At 45.3% G+C, this 19,072-nt stretch overlaps 1 protein-coding gene and 1 pseudogene across 1 annotated transcript; both read right to left on the reverse strand.

Annotated features, from left to right (window-relative positions):
• Nucleotides 1-726: 726 nt before the first annotated feature.
• Nucleotides 727-1,308, reverse strand: LOC116126677 (histone H4). Its single transcript, XM_031412355.1, has one exon. The coding sequence runs from the start codon at nucleotides 1,212-1,214 to the stop codon at nucleotides 903-905; it is 312 nt and encodes a 103-aa protein (XP_031268215.1). The 5' UTR covers nucleotides 1,215-1,308; the 3' UTR covers nucleotides 727-902.
• Nucleotides 1,309-4,068: 2,760 nt separating this feature from the next.
• On the reverse strand, nucleotides 4,069-4,659 carry LOC116126634 (annotated as a pseudogene).
• Between the last annotated feature and the right edge of the window lie 14,413 nt (nucleotides 4,660-19,072).

Raw genomic sequence — 19,072 nt, forward strand, 5'->3', positions numbered from 1 at the left:
ATGTGGAGACAAAGAGCAGATCAAACTTATTGAAATCCAGACAAAAACACATATATTAGCTTAAGCATGAAGATATTTTTATTTGTTTAAACTATGAACCTCCAATACCTTATGGGCTAGTACTATTACCAAGTGCAAACAGCTAATATTCACTAAGTTAATGTTGTTATGCAGCACAAAAATCAGACAAGTAATCTACTACTAAAACCATTTCAAGGTTATATGATTACAAAAAACTGCAACTTCTATCAACGCAATTAGAGCAATTCACAAAACTTACCTATCAAGGCCGTCAGCTTCAAGATCAAACCAATTGGCAAGTCAAAAGATGCTTCAGATGATTTCCAGAAACAATGTCGCATACTATCATGAAAAGCAATTTCACTTTCCCTACTTCAGCCTCAAATAGTTTCATTAAAACTCAGATGTTAAAACGCTTCATGTAATTTACACAAACACATGGTCCACACTACATTGTAACACGATTTTGATAAGAAGAATAAAAAAAACAACCCAATAGCTTAGCAGTTCCTTTCATCCACTCGACATATTGCTCCAGTTATTTAAAACAAGAAAAGAGGATAAGCTCTATACACTTCCATTTTTAAAGATAATACACTACTAAAGTAGAATTTAATGCATCTCAACTGTTTATCAGAAATTTCCAGAGCATCAAAATAGCATACAACATAAATTTAAAGAGGAAAACTATACAACCATGCCAAATTTCAAGGAAATTAAAATTTATATTGATTCCATAAAAACATGTAACAGAGAATTACAGAATCACAACGCTACTGACAAAATAACTATCATAGTAATCAGATCTAGATCTAGAGACAAGATCTATTAACAATCAGCCGTCCAACAACCAAATCCTGAAACAACCACCATCTAACAACTTAACCTCCGAAACCGTAGAGGGTTCTGCCTTGCCTCTTGAGCGCGTAGACCACATCCATGGCCGTCACGGTCTTTCTTCTGGCGTGCTCAGTGTAAGTCACAGCGTCGCGAATCACATTTTCCAAAAAGATCTTGAGAACACCACGGGTCTCCTCATAGATCAAACCGCTGATACGCTTAACTCCACCCCTACGGGCCAAACGACGAATTGCTGGCTTTGTGATACCCTGAATGTTATCACGGAGAACCTTACGATGACGCTTGGCTCCTCCCTTGCCTAAACCCTTGCCTCCCTTTCCACGACCCGACATTTTTGAATGAAAGGTTTTGAAGTCTTAAAAGGGGTTTTCTGAGAAGGATAGTTATCGAGTTAGCTGAATTGTTGTGGGAGTGATGTGGAATCGTGAATTAGATGGGATATTTATAATGTGATTATAAATTTTAATCGACGGTAGACAGGCTCGATCCGCGTGAAATAGGAGATTTGAAAAGTTTCGTGAGATAAAGTGTGTTTTCGGGGCTTGGGGCTTTTGGATATAGGCGGGATTAGTTTTGGATCGTTAGATTTTAACTTATCGACGGTCCAAAATGAATATCCTCGTGAAAGGACTCTAATTGGCTGTGATGCTTGACACGTGCTTTGCTTTTTGGGGTTTGGAAATTGGAAATCTTTATGCGGGTCGACAAATGGCCGTTGGATAATCCTTTATCAACGGCTAAGAATGTATATCTGTTTGAAAAAATGAGATGAGATGTGAACCGTAAATAAGATGTTAATCGACGGTTCAAAAGTATTTGTAAGGGTTTCCTGATTTCCTCTGGCGGGTTGTGAAAGAAAGGCAAATGGTGGTAAAAATCTTCTCCTATTCTCTGTCCCAAATTTTGAATGTGCGGGAGACGAAAATTTGGGAGAGTAGCCGCGCAGCACGTGCAATCTGCGTGACTTGTATGCTAGCTTACCCCAAAAATTCTTCACATTTTCTTTCTAAATAAATTTCAACCATACCAATACCTTATTATACACATAATTGCTCTTGCTAATGTATTCATCATTATACAACCATGGATGGGCAAAGTATTCATATTTAAAAACCGAACCTAATCAAGTAATTTGATTTGGGTTCAAGCTACAAAATTATATGTTTCAATAATCAAATTTTTAAGATATTTAGTTTAGAGTAACTATAAAACAAGAGTAATACATTATCTATAAACCCTCTCATACAAATTGGAGTATTTCAAAATGATTTGATGACTTTTAAATTAAATAAGCTAAAAGATATTACATGTGAAATATACAAAATTTGAAAATTACATATGGATGGCAAAATGTTCCACGAGTTTGGACACCGATAGGGAACCGCCTCTATTGGGGCAGGGATAGGAAAGTTAACTTGAGGAATGGGTTGGGTCTCGGGAGCAAATTAATTGCCCATGTTGAAATGAATAGGGAATGGATTTAGTACGAATAATACTACACATGCATCATTCTCATACAATATTATGTGGCAAGATACGGTTGGGTGAAAGTTTAATTTTAACTTTAAATTAGTCAATCATATCTTGCCACATAATGTTGTATGAAAATGATGTATATGTAGTATTACTCATTTAGTACTCCCCACCTCAAATCCACTCCATTCCCCATTATAAAATTAAATAAGAAGTTTCTATAATTATTATAATAAATGGAAATTATTGTATATTTTGTTTATTTCACATTTTAAATGAATGAAGTCTTAAGGGTTATTGAGGAAGAGAAATCAAGAAATAAATGATACTATGACACATTGGAAATTATTTTACAATTTAGTGTCTTTTTTTTCCTTAAGTCTTTTGGTTATGACTTGTTTAAACTTCCTACATTTTAATATTGCCACAATATGTTATAGTTATTTTTATTTAGAACATTAATATTATATAGTATTGATTGGCTTTATTATAATGCTATTTATTTTTAATGTGATTATTTATATAGTTTATATATAAATAAATTTGGGACTGAAGTAGGTTCACGGAACGCATTGCCCATGTTGAGATTCCCCATCCTCGACCAACTTAAGTAATTTGAGGAACGAGGTGGGAATGGAGAGCAAAATCCTAAATGAGGTGGGGAATGGAGGAGACCTCCCCGCCCCCAAATCACTACATTGTCATCCCTAAAATTACCACATCAACTTATAAATAATAGTTTGTATCAATAATTTATATGTGTAGCATCATTCATAAATCAAACACACCATTAGACTTGAAAAAATGAAAAATAAAAAACAAAAATTGTTAATATTCAATATAAATAGTCATTTATTCAACCAAGTGGAATGCTTAAAATTTTTTAATCCATATTGAAGGAAATATTAGGGACTCTACAAGTGTTTAAAGTCTACCCTTAACCGAGCCCCTTAAACGATTTATGATTGGTGCAATATATAGAAATTAAATATACAAACTTTTACACACAAATTAATGTGGCACAATTTATTTATCGACATGTCATTCTTTTGTGTCTATTGAACATTTATTTAAAACGATCTTTATGTGAACTTACTCATTTAGTTTATATGAAATAATTAGTACGAATGAGATACATGTATAGTACTATTTATAATCTATGTAAGTGACCTTTTGTTTGTGGTATATAGAGGTTTTTTTTTTTTTAAATTAATTTGTAATGACCAAGGGAGTTTGGGTTAGCTTACAAATACCATAACTAATTACCTAAGACTCTAGAACTACCGATCGGGTAAGAGCTCTAGTGACTACCCCTATTAGGGGCTGTGAGGACTTGAACTCAAAAGATTATGTAAACTTAGATCCTCATTTGCTCATTTACCATCAAACCACCCAATGGTGGTTTAGCGAGTCATACTACATTACGCGTAATGTAGACAAGTAAATAGCAATGTAACTAATAACTTTTGGAGAAATGCTACGGACATCGATTACTGACACCTAATTTTTGTACCAACGTACTTGGCATTTGAGTCAGAGGCGACCACTCATGGACGTTTGTCCATATTTGATGAACGACCGTTCATTACAAATGGACTATCGTCCATCAATCTGATACGATAATAACAATGGACTCCTGTCCATATCATATGGACGAGAGTTCATTTTCTAGAGACGGGCGTCCACCTAAAATGGACTCCTATCCATAAATTTTTAAAAGACCAAGCAAATTCCTAACAACTTCACTCCATTTAAGTCTTCAATGCTTGCTTGGATGGCCATGTTGTGCACCATATTGCCTCTAGTGTTATCCCCAACTAGAAAAACTTGATGAAAATTAGCGTTGTTGTTCAGCCAAGCTTAAGGGCCTTCACCATTGTAATGAGAAGCCACCCACTTAAGTGTAGCCCACGAATCTTTGTAAGCTACGGGGACATAGTGTTATGGGGTTAATCTGTAATCGACAGAGACGATGATGGCATTAGCCTTGGGGGCTAGAGACGATACAGCATTGTTATAAACGGAGCAAAAAGGTGTGCTTGTGAAGAAGTCTCTGTCGTGATAGTAAACCATGAGAGGCAGCTTTTTGTCTGGTTTAGTTGTGCCTGATGGGATAAAAATACGTGCTAAGAGCCCGGTTTCTGAAACAATAACAACATCTTTGGAGCAGACACCGTTCTGAGAACCATCAATCAATGCAGGAACTTTATCGGAGCCAAAGAATCTCTCCATGTGTCCATCTTTGTAGGCACGAAAATATGGAAGATACTCATGCACTACTTCTTCGTCTGTGCTCAAATCCATTGTTGCATGCAATTGTAATTACATATGAACTAATAATGAATGATCCTGAAGAGAATTCGGACAATTTAAATATGGTATAATCTGTAGTGTTGGGATTGATCATGTTATTGAGAAGATAAAATATTTCATTCCATTCCACACGTTTAACAGAAGATTATGCTGAGTAGTTCTAATGTTTGGTAATGGGCACTGGGGTCCCTGTGAGTTTCACGAGACCTTCTTCTTCCTACCAAATGTTGCACATTTGCTAGTGGAACTTTTGACAATGAAGCCAACAGTTCTCTAACTTCACCTTTTTCTTTTCAAAAGAGGGGATGTTAATTGGATCAATTGGAAAGTGAGACTTATAGACTGGCATCCATGCATGGTCTTTTAAAATTTATGGACAAGTATCCATTATAGGTGGACGCCCGTCCATAGAAAATAGACGCCCGTCCATAGAAAATGGACTCCTGTTCATATTATATGGACGATGGTCCATTATTATTTTCATACCAAATTGATGGATGGGAGTCCATTTGTAATGAACAATCATCCATCAAATATAGACTAGCATCCCTGATTGTTGGACGGTCGTTCATTCACGAAAGACGTGTTAGTGTCCAACATGGCCACCTCTGACTCGGATGCCACGTACATCGATACAAAAATTTGGTGTCAGTGATCGGTGTTCGTAGCATTTCTCTACCTTTTATAGATTGAATATTGGTTAAAAAACTATTGCAAAAAACATTATACTTCTCTATTTTTCGTATTCCCAAATCCTCACCATCCAATTGTATATCTAAATCCTATATCAATTACATTATCTAGTGCCATACATCAAATAAACAAATCTAAAATTTCCATTTTCTTGTAATAAATATCGAAAGAATTTGTGTTTGGAAAGAATAATTCGAATTAAGTAGTTGACGATGGTCATTATGCTTTAAAGTTAGTATGCATTGATTTTTTTCTCGCAAATTTGATTTTCTAACCTTTGTGTTCAAATTTGTGCCATATCATTCTCTCTTCGATGTGGGTTTTAACATGCAAACTTGATTTGTGCATGTCTTGATGTTGGCTAAAGTCTAAAGGTCTACTTATGGCTAGTTGTGGTTGATTTAATTTTAAAATTTAAGTTGTGCCTAGTTTGAAAGCTTAACAAATTTCAACTAAATATTATGCCACTCTTTTTGTCACTTGGTAAACTCAAATATTAATTTCGGGTTTTTACTTGATAGTTTAAGGTTTAAATTTAAATACTAATATTCGATTTTTACTCAGAGTGATGATTGATATACAAAATTTGGATCTCAAATGATGTGATAGTTGATGTGTCAAATATTATATTAACGATAAGAAACACAATATCATACCACAAAATCTTATATTCATTGGAGCAAACGATATGTTCCCACCCGAGGTTTAGTGAAATCCCAAGTTCATACCCCTAGTTGCATTTATTTCAAATTCACACCTTTAAACTGACACTGTTAATTAATTTTGAATTCTAACTTGTGCTATTACCATCCTACCCCTTTACTTTTAATTTCCCCCCCAACACAGCCATCACCACCACTCAGTCGCCAACGTTTTCAGCCTTGTTTTGGTTGGTTTTTCACCTAAAATCACCTCCAACCTCTTCTTTGTAACCCCTACACGAAAACCCAACCAACCCTTTCATCGTTGCACCCTCCCATCGTCGAAAAATGGCCTCTTGGTGTTTTTGTTCTCTCCCAAATTTGCAGCCAGATTCTGGTCGATTCCCCCATTGAAAATTCACTTCGAAGCCACCAATCGAATCCCCTACATTGCCTCTACAAAACCAACCCTCTAATCGATCGTCTTCACTCGCCGTTTGTTGACCAAGTTCCATTCCCACTGCCGTGCGACAGGTTTTTTTGCGCCTCTTTTCCACTGTTTTTTTTTTTTGGGGGGGGGGGGGGGGGGGAGAGGGGCTTTTTGACCCCCCATCATCCTCTTTATTGTGGTTGTTGTGCATTCTTTGGCCACCAGTTATCATCCACCAGCCTAAAATTTCCATTCAAAGTCACGCCCACCAACTGTTTGAGGAAACTCCTTAACTAGTTGCTTAGCCAAGAACATGTTGTTTTTTAGGGATGGGAGGGTGCAACGGTGAGGGGGTCTGGTGGGTTTTGGTGTACGGGTTATAAGGAAGAGGTTGGAGGTGATTTTGGGTGAAAAACTAGCCGGAACAAGGCTGAAAACACTGGTTGTTGGGGGGTGGTGGTGGTGGTGGTGGTTGGATGGTGATGGTGGTTGTGGTTGTGGTTGTGGTTGTGGTTGTGTTGGGGAAATAAAAAGTGAAGGGTAAGATGGTAATATCACAAGTCAGAATTCAAATAAATTAACAATGTTGGTTTAAGGGTGTGAATTTAGAATAAATACGACCAGGGGTATGAACTCTAGATTTCGCCAAACCTCGGGTGGGAACATGTCATTTGCTTTATTTAATGTTGTGGTATTGATATATCACCAACCATATCAATTGGGATCTTAACTTTATATATGTAATATTACTATAATACTAAATATACAAACTCTATATACAAATTCTTTCATACAAATTGATATGACATAAAGTGAATAAATGAATTATACATATAATTAACTCATTAAACATGAATTAATATCGTAAATGATGTGGTAATAAAGTGGCAATAAAAGAGTTATGCCATACCAATTAGTATACATGGTTCTTGCATATAACACCATTCTTAATATTATTCTTTTGTTTAAGTTGGAATAATCTTTAACTCTTAAACCGCTTCTCAAAATTAATGAAGTTTACGATCATTTTACTTGGAAGAAAAAAATCTTCAATTAAGATTATTATTTGGAAATATTTTCTTTTAAAAAAATTCTTTATACACAAAAGATAATTTCCTCAGTTGCCGTATCATATTATTGAGCCCAAAAAAATATTGATTTATAATGAATAACATTATAAATTCGAGTTTATTATTCTAACATATCATCATTATTTCCAGCACTCTATATATATAATATTACTTGGAAGATAAAATTAGGATAAAAAATTAATATATTATATTTTCTTTAAGTTTTTTTTTTTAAATTTTTATAAAATATTTCCCAACTAATATTAATATTAATGAACTATTATAGACTAGCTTGAGCCAAATCCAACTAACCAATTAAGCCCATGTAAGAGGACCGATCCACATCTAAATGATCACACGGTGGTTGCGGGTGCTGATTAAGCCCTACCAGGACGGTCCGATGACATGATGCGATAATACTACGGCTATAAGCAAGCCAACACCTGTGTATGATGTCTGCTTATAGTCGCACAGAGCGGTTAGAGAGAGGGACAAATTCAATCGAATCTGAAGCCGCCGCGCAAAGAGATGCGAAGTTCGATCCGTGGCCCGTTTCTTCAAGCGAATGGAACCGGAACTGGCCGTTTCTGGTCGGGTTCGCCATAACCGGAGCCATAATCACCAAGTTCTCTCTGGCCTACTGGTAATATATCACGTATATAAATATATTTGTTATGCCTAAGGAAATAAGGGCTGACGTGGGAAGAGTCCTGAAGGGCGACCTGCTCCCGTCAGAGCGCACACACACTCAGACCTGCCAAGTGATGTGGACCCACACGCGTCCATTCTCCTGCCACATTCGTGCGATGTCAGCTTGGAAAAAGGGAATGGACATAAAGCCGGATATACACTGACAATCACACCAAACCACGGATTTAGCAATGATTTACGCTTCGATTCAGTATAAAATAGGGGACCCCTTCATTAGGGGGATTCGGCCATTTTACACACAAAAAGAACAAACGAAAATCCTCTCTCTTGTAAACTTTGCTTTGATTTTTTCGTCTGTTGTAAGTCAGCTCGCGACCGCGACCTGACACCCACTAACATCAATACAAATCAGTGGACGTAGGACTTGCTATCTCAGCGTCCGAACCACTTAAAAAACTCCCTCTACAGCTATTTTACTTTTCAGATATTCTATTTTCACATGCATCTACCAGTTATTGATATTATATACGTAAAAATCCGTTGGTGTAAAAACGGCATCACAGTTGGGCGCTAGAAGGAGGGCTGATTTAGTGTCTACCCTTCATCAGAAGAATCTTTGACCTACTGTCTGACAGCTACATAGGCCCGCCAATCTGAACCTGAGCAAGGGAACCAGCATGCAGAAGGAGTCCCCCTGCCCAGAGACCCCTTCCAACATACCTCTAATCTCGCAAAATGCTGCTGGAATACCCCAACAGCCCCGCAACTGGACCCTGCCATCAGGAGTTACCTGGAGAGGTTTTATACTCTCCAGACAGTCAACCAGAGGTTGGACCGTCTGGACCAAGCATGTCTCCACGACAGCCAGAGCCGTACAACCGCCAAATACGCCTGCGGTCGCGCGAAAGCGCGGCAAGGGCGATAGCCCGTGCCGCGAGCACGCAGCGCGTAAGCGCAGGTAAACAAGTGGCAAAAAAAATAAGCCTCACGGTTCCCAAGGGCCGCGAATACAAGGGTGCCCCTAGCAGAGTATCACAAAGCTGAGACTTGCCGAGAGTGGACCCCGAGCTGTCCCATGCCACGATGCAAGCAAACCCAAGCAAAAATGCTGGGCTGGTGGTCCCGATCACCACTAGCAGAGCAATCCCGATCGTTATGCGAGAGGTTACCACACCGCGCGGGCGGTTCGTACCACCGAGGGTCGTGAGAGTGCCCCTCCAACCCGTCGTCTTCACTGCCCATAGTCAGCATGTGTCGAGTGCGGCTGGAAATGCTGGCCGAGGCGAGGAGGAATCCGATCTCCGGACTGTCCTAACCGCAACCGAGAGGGAGGGCTCGCACGGGTGAAAATAACCCCCAATTGGCTCCATTACCGCAAATTGAGGATGGCAGCGAGCTCTGGACAGGTTAGGGAGCACGCAAACAGCAGACACAGGTCGTCCTACATCCCCATTTTCCCCTGAAGTACTGGCTGCCCCACTTCCACCAGGGTTAGAATGCCAGACATGCGGCCGTTTGATGGAAACTATGATACCGCAGGACCATTTGTTGAGTTCAACGACCTGATGGAGCTCCACCAGGTTTCAGACCTTGCGAAATGCCGATGTTTGGCTGTGACCGCTGACTTCTCACGCCAAACGTGGTTAAGGTCGCTCCCAACGGTTCGATCAGTTCGGGGCCTCAGATGAGCGCGACGTTCTTGCGGCATTTCCAAGCCAATCGGAAATTTTCAATCCCTTTGAGCTACCTCGCAACATAAGGCAGAAAGAGACGAATCCCGCAGTCTTATGTTGACCGCTTCCACAGAACTCAACAAAGTGGCTCACCGCCCCGAAGATTCCATCCGAACTCTATAATAGCTGAGTTTCGCCCCGCAAACCGACCTGTGGAAGGAACTGCAGGCTGAGAGATATTTCTCTCACCATTTTCTACAACCTGGCGGAAAAGTATCTCCAAAGAAATTCACTGGCGGCACTTCGCCGTCGCGATCACGGCACCTCATCAGCATGTCATGTCGGGGAGATAACAGGCGACTGATCGTAAAGGAGACATATGATTAGCGAAAAGGGAAGAACCCCGCAACGAGCAAAAAAGTCCTATGCTCCTGTCCCCCCACGACCCGCATAGGACCCAATACACCCCCTGAATGTGTCCATATCTGCGATCCTCGACAAATCCGAGGAAGCCAGCCTGCTCGGTGAGCCAGAACCCATGAAGACTCCTGCAGCGGCCAGGAACAGCAGAAAATACTGTCGGTATATCGATAACGGCATCACACGATGATTGCCGAGCCCTAAAGTAGGCATGAAGAACTTATCAAGAAGGGCACTTCAAGGAGTACATTGACGACTCCCAAAGAAAACCAGGGGAGCGAAAGAAAAAGCGTCGTGATCGCAGCGGGTACAGCAGTGTGAACCTGATCTTCGGAGGTCCGCACCTCGTTGGAACACACGGGGGGCGCAGGATAGGTATGCTCGGGAAGCGCATCAGACCCGTCAGCGTCATGAGCACATCGCAGCGACCTCAGAAAGCCAGGAAGGAAGAACCAATCCCCTTCTGCGAGAAGGAGCAGCTCGCTTGCACCATCCGCACGAGCGCTCTTAATCACCCCCCTATTGGATGTCATAATGTCTGCAGGATGCTTGTGGACAACGGGAGCGCTGTGAACATTCTGTTCAGTCAGCTTTCGATAGAATGAACCTGGTCGAGGCCGACCAAGCCGCCTCGATGCCTCTATACGGTTTTACAGGGGATCACCTAATCCCCAGCGGAACAATCCAGCTCCCAGTCACGCTCGCGACTACACGAAGTGACTAGAGTTACAGAGTTCCTGGTCGTAGACTGCCCACGGCCTTCAATGAATCCTAGGCGACCTCTACTGAGAACCTTTAAGGCAGTTACTTCCATCTACATCTCAAGATGAAGTTTCCCACCCCGTCGGGGATCGGGGAGGTAAGCGGGTCGCAAAGTCCATCACGCGAATGCTATATAAAAGCGGTCCAAATGGCCGACAGGGAAGAGCATTCGCGGTGCACGCCCCGTCAGGCCGACATCATACCGAATCAGCCACAGCCGGTCCCAGAAGATAATATAGATCCGCAATTCAGGAAATCCCCCCGACGGCCCGGTTGAGGATCTGTCTGAGTATCATTGATCCGAAGAGCCGCCCGAATGCTAAGATCGGGAGCTGTCTCGATCCCCAGCTCGCTTCCGCCTGGTGAACTTCTTGAAGGAGAACATTGATGTGTTCGCCTGGTCGCACGCTGACATGGTCGGGATCAGCCCGGACGTTATCTGCCATTCCCTGAACGTCAGCATGAAGCTAAGCCGGTGCGCCAAAAGAAGGGCGATGGATCCAGAGCGGTACGCCGCGTTAAAATCCGAGTGGGAACCTTCTCCGAAAGTGGATCTATCGAAGCTCTCTACCCACCTGGTGTCGCCAATCCGATCCTGGTAAAGAAGCCGAATGGTAAGTGGCGAACCTGCGTAGACTTCAGTGACCTGAATAAGGCTTGCCCGAAAGACAGTTTCCCCCTGCCGGAACGACCAGCTCGTGACGCCACCTCGGGGCACGAGCTGTTAAGCTTATGGATGCATACTCGGGATACAATCAAATCCCATGCATAAGCCAGAGGAGCATACGACCTTCATCACATAGGGGGCTATACTGCTACAAGGTAATGCCCTTCCGCCTCAGAATGCGGGTGCGACCTATCAGAGGTTGGTCAACCGAATGTTCTCCGACCAGATCGGAGGACAATGGAGGTCTATGTAGGACATGCTGGTGAAGTCCCAGGTCGCCTCTGAACATATCAAGCACCTCGCAGAATGTTTGACATACTCCGACTCTACAGAATGAAACTGAACCCTCCAAATGTTCATTCGGGTATCGTCAGGCAAATTCCTGGGATATATGGTCAACCACGCGGGCATAGAAGTGAACCCCGAAAAGATTCAAGCTCTGCTCGATATGAGAGCCCGACCAGCAAAAAGCAGGTCATGGTTTGAACGGCGAATAGCGGCCTCAATCGCTTCATATCAAGGCTAACCGACCGCTGTTTACCATTCTTCAACGTTCTGAAGGCCAATAAGAAATTCGAATGGACTTCCGAATGCGAGCAGGCATTCCGAATTAAAAAGATCATCTTGGGAAGCCACCTCTTCTCTCCAACCTCTTCCACAGGAATCCTGCTCGTCTACCTGTCCGTGTCTCAGTTCGCGGTCAGGCAGCATTATAACGGAGAAAAACTCATGGCCGGTTTTATTAGCAAGTAAACGTATATCGGACGCTGGATGCGTATCCGGAAATGGAGCGTTAGCTTTCTTCGCCCTCTGTCGCGTCCAGGAAGCTACGACCTTACTTCCAGGCCCATACGATCAATGTAATGACGAGTTACCCCCTCAGACAGGTCCTCCAGAAGCCAAGGCCTCAGGAAAGTTGCTCAAATGGGCCATGAGCTGAGCCAGTTCGACCTAAATTATATGCCCAGGTCGACCATCAAAGGGCAGGCTGTTGCAGACTTCATCTCGAGTTCTCCTATCTCCCAAGCGACGCAGTCTAGCCAGTCGGGGCAAACCATTCAGGACCTATCGACCTGGAACCTCTACGTCGACGGTCATCAAACAGGAAAAGAGCCGGTGCGGGTCTCCTCTTGGTAAGCCCCGAGGGGGCTAGTTTCATGGAATTCTCTGATTCGTTTAAGGCGACCAACTGAGTCCGATGAAAGCCCCTGCGCCGGGTTGCGACTCGCCAAAGAAATGGGTGCAACCGCGATCAGTATCTCCAGCGCTCCATGCTGGTCGTAAAAAAATTCTCGGAGAGTACAAGCCAAAGAAGGAAACATGGTCCGCTACTTGAAAAAGCTAAGGCCTCTTTAGGGTCGTTCAGACACTTTAAAATCGCTCAAATCCCCAGGGAGAGCAACTCTATAGCGGACGCCTTGGCGAAGATAGCTCATCATTAGACTCTGAGGCCCCCGATAGCATTCCTGTTCGTTTTGTCGACGCTCCGTCTATCAGCTCGACCGAACAGGCCGTGAACGAGGTTCGTCAGATTCCTGGATGACTCCCATTATACAGTACCTCAAGGACGGGACCTTGCCTGACGATAAGGTCAAGGCAAGGGTCTTGCGATATAGGTCTGCTCGCTTCACACTCATCGGGGACAGCTATCAAGGAAAGGCCAGTGCCCCTCTCCTCCGATGTGTAACCCTTGAGAAGCACTACATCATGCGGGAAATTCATGAAGGGATCTGTGGCAACCACACGGCCGTCGATCTCTCGCGGCAAGATTGTTCGTCAGGGATATTACTGGCCCAAAATCCAAGAAGATCGCACAACTTTGTTAAGAAGTGCGACAAATGCCAGCGGTTCGCGAACATCCCGCGAGCACCCTCTCACGAGCTGGTTACTATGTCAAGCCCCTGGCCGTTTTCCATGTGGATCGACCTTATCGGCCCCATGCCAGTTGGAAAGGGAGGGGTCAAGTACGCCGTGGTCGCGGTGGATTACTTTACAAAGTGGGTCGAAGCCGAGCCACTGGCCACGATCACGACCAGGAAGTTAAAGATTCGTTTTCAAGAACATAGTGTGCCGCTACGGAATTCCTCACACCCTCATCTCAGATAATGGAAAGCATTCGATAAATGATTCAAGCAATTCTGCAACGAGTTGGGCATCCACAAGAAATTCGCCTCAGTCGCCAGGCCGCAAGCGATGGCCATTGAAGCGGTCACAAGACCATCAAGCACACTCTGAAGGCCAAGCTCGGCGGCCAAGGGAAATTGGGCTGACGACCTCCCAGAAGTTTTATGCATACAGGCACACTCCAAGGACTCCCCCTCGAAACCCCGTTTTCATTAGCCTTGCTGTGAAGCCATGATCCCTGTCGAGGTCGGACCGGTTCTCTTCGAGGGACCTGTACAACGAGGACGACACGAAGCACTTCTGAGAGCAAGTTTGGATCTAATTGAAGAACGTCGCAGCAAGGCATCGTTAAGGATAGCAGCCTACCAGCAGCGAGCAAAAAAGTTCTTTGACTCGAAGGTCAGGCGAAGAACTTCCAGGTCGGAGACCTGGTGCTAAAGGAAGTTCTCCTTGGGGCTAGAAGCCAAGTGCGGGGTACTAGGCCTAACGGAGGCCCATACCGGATCGACAAAGTATCAGACCAGGGAGCTACCATCTCAAGAGATGAACGGCTCCAAGGTACCCCAGCTTGGAACGCCGAGCACCTTCGGCCATAATATCAGTAATCCAAACTCAGCTCCGTTTTTGATAATTTCTTTTTCGAGCGTTACTTTGTCTACTTAAAACAGTCGAATGTGTTCTGTTCGCATGTCAAAATTTATAATGTAATCACTTATGTGAACCACAATTGTAAATGTGCATATTTATAAAAATGAACTCAAATTGCAAAGAAGTCATATACAAAAGTTTAAAGACTCGAGTACAAAAGGAGCGACTCTCTAAACACTAAGGCTGGTCGGGAATCCTTCGACCGGACCACCAGCCTGGTCAGGCCCCTGTCGGTTCCTGCGCCGCAGCAGCCTGGTCCTCCTCGGCCATGGTCCGCAAGGTCGCCTGCCAGAGATTCGGCAGGTCGGAGAAGTCCAAATCAGGATTCTTTTCGCAAAGGACGTAGATGGACCCGATCGCCCAGTCCGCGCCTTCTCCTCCAACCCCTCAGACTGATTCTGCATCTCCGCAGTCAGTGCAGCGACCCTCTCCCCTTTCCTGAAGTTCGGCGTCAAGGGCCAGCCTTTCCTGTTCGAAGGCCCCATTAGCTTCTTCAGCTCGCTGGACCCGTTCGAAAGTCGCCCGCAGTTCTTGTGTCTTTTCGTTGACCTCCTTGGGTGAGACGGCGGTCGTCCTTTGAAGCTCCTTGATCTCCTCTGCACGACGGTCGAGCTCCCCTTCTGGAAATCCACTGATCGCAAGGCGCATCCTTTTGGTGCAGATACCTGTCCGCCGCTTCGAACCTTGTGCTCTTTCAGCTTCGACGGACTCCAAGCTCTGCTCACGCTTCGCGACCTCCTCTTCCAGTCGCTAGTCCCCTTTGCGTCCCCCAGACGCGTCTTCTCCATGGACACTCCTCATCGCAAGTAATCCCTGCGAGCAGAATATGGTTTAGAAACAAATCGGATTGGAATTTCCATACGGTTAATTTACCTTGCTCAGATGCTGAAACGACGTACCACAGGTCTCGCCCGTTATCTGCAAATTCATTGTATACTCCGATAGCTCGCAATCGAGCAGGCCATAAACGATCAGCTGCAGGTACTCGCGAGACTCCCCAACGAATCTAGAACAGGTGCGTCCGTTGCACCTGCCTCGCCCACAGGCTCCTACCCACCTCCGGGACCCCTGACCGACCTAAGAGGCTCTTCCTCTGATTCGGTCTCCACTCGTCAGGCTGAATTTGCTTTCTCTCTTTTGACTTCTGGCCGGAGCCTCCGCTTGGGGCGAGTAGTCGGTGCCTGAGCAGCCTGTCCCGACCTGGTTGCCCCTTCCGCAGCAGGGCGCTGGGAGCTGGGACTGTTCGCACCGGCTGTCCGGACAGCACGAGCAGCATCAGCCTCCCTCTCGACCCTCGATCGAGGAAAGACAAAAGGTGCCCGGCGGGACTGCCCGATTCTTTGGGGGCATCGTTCCTGCATTCAGTCGTTAGTAATCGAACCAATTCGCGACCAGAAGGGACTAAGTGGACCTACCTCTTGAGTTCTAAGACGCCCGGTCGCTGAAAAAAACCGTACTTCCGCAAGTTCGCGGTCGTCAAAGCTTCCTCGCGTCACGACTGTCTTCGTCTAATACTCCGAAGGATACGAGCCTATCCGGGTCCGAGTAGTGACTGATGGGTCGTTCTGTTAACTGCAAAACAAATCAGGTCGTTATTATGGATCAGGCGAGCAATAATAGACTCAATAAGAAAACCTACTTGGATCTTGAAAACGGCAATAGCCGTTGTACATGAAAAAGAAGAACTTTGACTCGTAGGCCCCCGCATTGCTGGGTAGCTATGTATCCCGGCATGGTAGGTCGCCGAGATAGGTAGTACAGTCCTTATCCCTACTCTTCTTAAGGTAGTAGGCGACACCGAGCTCTACCGCCGTGTCTCCCCTAAGCCGCTCTCCAGCACCATGTACATCGCGACAGCGATGACATACCGTTTGGCGTCAATTGCATCGGCGATCCCGAAATGATCCAGGACCGACCTGATGAGGATGGAAGGGATCCTCCCTCCACCCTTGAGATCTCCTCTGATGGCGGCGAGGCCAGTGTCTGGGCGCCGCGACGGTCTGGTAGGGGTCGAGGAACACCTCTGCGCGAATATCATACTGCGTCTTTATTCTATTATACTCCTCGGAAGTAGAACCGAGTAAACATCGAGGGCTGCGTCCTCGGGGACTTCCCGCGAGGACGAGCTGGCTCCTCCTCGGGTCTGGATGTGGACGGTTCCATTCCAGTCTCCAACAGACAGACATGGTCATTAGGGCCTTTGTGTTCGTCCCGAGTGATGACGGGACGCCTAAAAATCTATCAACGACTCGAGCCGCCGTCCACGGCTCGATCCAGGGCGGCGTCGTGTCTCCGTGAAACGCCGAGAGACCCAACGCCACTATTCCACCAACAAAAAAAAAAAAAAAAAAAAAAAAAAGGAAGAAGGAAAACCTTACTCTCTGAGACGTGAGGCTGTGCCGAAATCCTTTCGATTGCTTGAAAAATGCCGATCGGACGAAAGTTGCTTCTGGCGTGCGAAGGTTTTCTGTTTGAAGCGAAAGAAGTTTCGGTGGCTCATCAGAAAAGTGAGTTTTTATATGGATTGCGAATCGACGGTTACCACCCTTTGAACTGAAACGACAGCCCACTCTCTCTCTCCCCGCATTAAATGCGCCCCACGTCGCATCAACTGACGCAGTAATGGCCCTCGTTTCGGTTACGCTGCGCCACTAACACTGCCAAACGGTGCCACCTCAGCACGCAGAGCATTTAATGTGCCTGACATGCTTTAGCGCGTGCAGACCGCATGGCAGCGTGAACCAGGTTCGTTGAACCTGTACAGGAGCGCCCCTCAATCCAGTCCTAAGGTGGAGATTGTCAGGTCGCTCTGACTGAGGACTGCATAGTCGTGTTCGCCAGAGTTCTGTACCGAGCTCTTCGAGTTCTGTACCGAGCTCTTCCCGTTCAGGTCGGGGCGAGTTAAACTTCAGCGTAACTTAGTTTCCAAGTCCGACCTTCGAACCTTAAAAACTAGGGGGCTTCTGTTTGCCTAGGAAATAAAGGGCTGACGTGGGAAGAGTCACGTGAAGGGCACCTGCTCCCGTCAGAGCAGCACGCACACGTCAGCCTGCCAAGTGATGTGGAGCCCACACGCGTCCATTCTCCTGCCACAAGTCGTGCGATGTCAGCTTGGAAAAAGGGAAATGGGACATAAAGCCGGATTATCACTGACAATCACACCAACCACGATTTAGCAATGATATACGCTTCGATTCAGTATAAATAGGGAGACCCCTTCATTAGGGGATTCGGCCATTTTACACACAAAAAAGAACAACGAAAATCTCTCTCTCTTGTAAACTTTGCTTTGATTTTTTCGTCTGTTGTAAGTCAGCTCGCACCGCACCTGACACCCACTAACATCAATACAATCAGTGGACTAGGACTTGCTATCTCAGCTTCCGAACCACTTAAAAAACTCCCTCTACAGCTATTTTACTTTTCAGAATTCTATTTTCACATGCATCTAACAGTTAATTGATATTATATACGTAAAAATCCGTTGGTGTAAAAACGCATCAACAGTTTGGCGCTAGAAGGAGGGCTGATTTAGTGTCTACCCTTCATCAGAAGAATCTTTGACTACTTGTCTGACAGCTACAATGGCCCGCCAATCTGAACCTGAGCAAGAACCAGCATGCAAGGAGTCCCCTGGCCCAGAGGGACACCCCTTCCAACATACCTCTAATCTCGCAAAATGCTGCTGGGAATACCCCACAACGCCCGCAACTGGACCCTGCCATCAGGAGTTACCTGGAGAGGTTTGATAATACTCTCCAGACAGTCAACCAGAGGTGACCGTCTGAACCAGCATGTCATCCACGACAGCCAGAGCCGTACAACCGCCAATACGCCTGCAGTCCGCGCGAAAGCGCGGCAAAGGCGATAGCCCTGCCGCGGCACTGCAGCGCGTAAGCGCAGTAAACAAGTGGCAAAAATAAGCCTACGGGTTCCCAAGGGCCGGCGAATAGCAAGGTGCCCCTAGCAGAGTATCAGCAAAGCTGAGACTTGGCGAGAGAGTGGACCCCAGCTGTCCCATGCCACGATGCAAGCAAACCCAAGCAAAATGCTGGGCATGGTGGTCCCGATCACCACTAGCAGAGCAATCCCGATCGTTATGCGAGAGGTTACCACACCTCGCGGGGCGGTTCGTACACCGCGAGTCGTGAGAGTGCCCCTCACAACCCGTCGTCTTCACATGCCCATAGTCAGCATGTGTCGAGTGCGGCTGGAAATGCTGGCCGAGGCGAGGAGGAATCCGATCTCCCGACTGTCCTAACCCAACCGAGAAGGGAGGCTCGCACGGTGAAAATAACCCCAATTGGCTCCATTACCCAAATTGAGGAGCTGCAGCGAGCTCTGGACAGGTTGAGGGAGCAGCAAAACGAGCAGACACAGTCGTCTCTTACATCCCCATTTTCCCCTGAAGTACTGGCTGCCCCACTTCCACCAGGGTTCAGAATGCCAGACATCGGCCGTTTGATGGAAACTATGATCCAGACCATTTGTATAATTCACGACCTGATGGAGCTCCACCAGGTTTCAGACCTTGCGAAATGCCGATGTTTGGCTGTCGCTACTATTCTCACGCAAACGGTGGTTAGGTCGCTCCCAACGGGTTCGATCAGTTCGTGCCTCAGATG

Source organism: Pistacia vera, unplaced genomic scaffold, assembly GCF_008641045.1.
Source record: "Pistacia vera cultivar Batoury unplaced genomic scaffold, PisVer_v2 Contig182, whole genome shotgun sequence".
In the NCBI taxonomy this organism is placed as follows: Eukaryota; Viridiplantae; Streptophyta; class Magnoliopsida; order Sapindales; family Anacardiaceae; genus Pistacia; species Pistacia vera.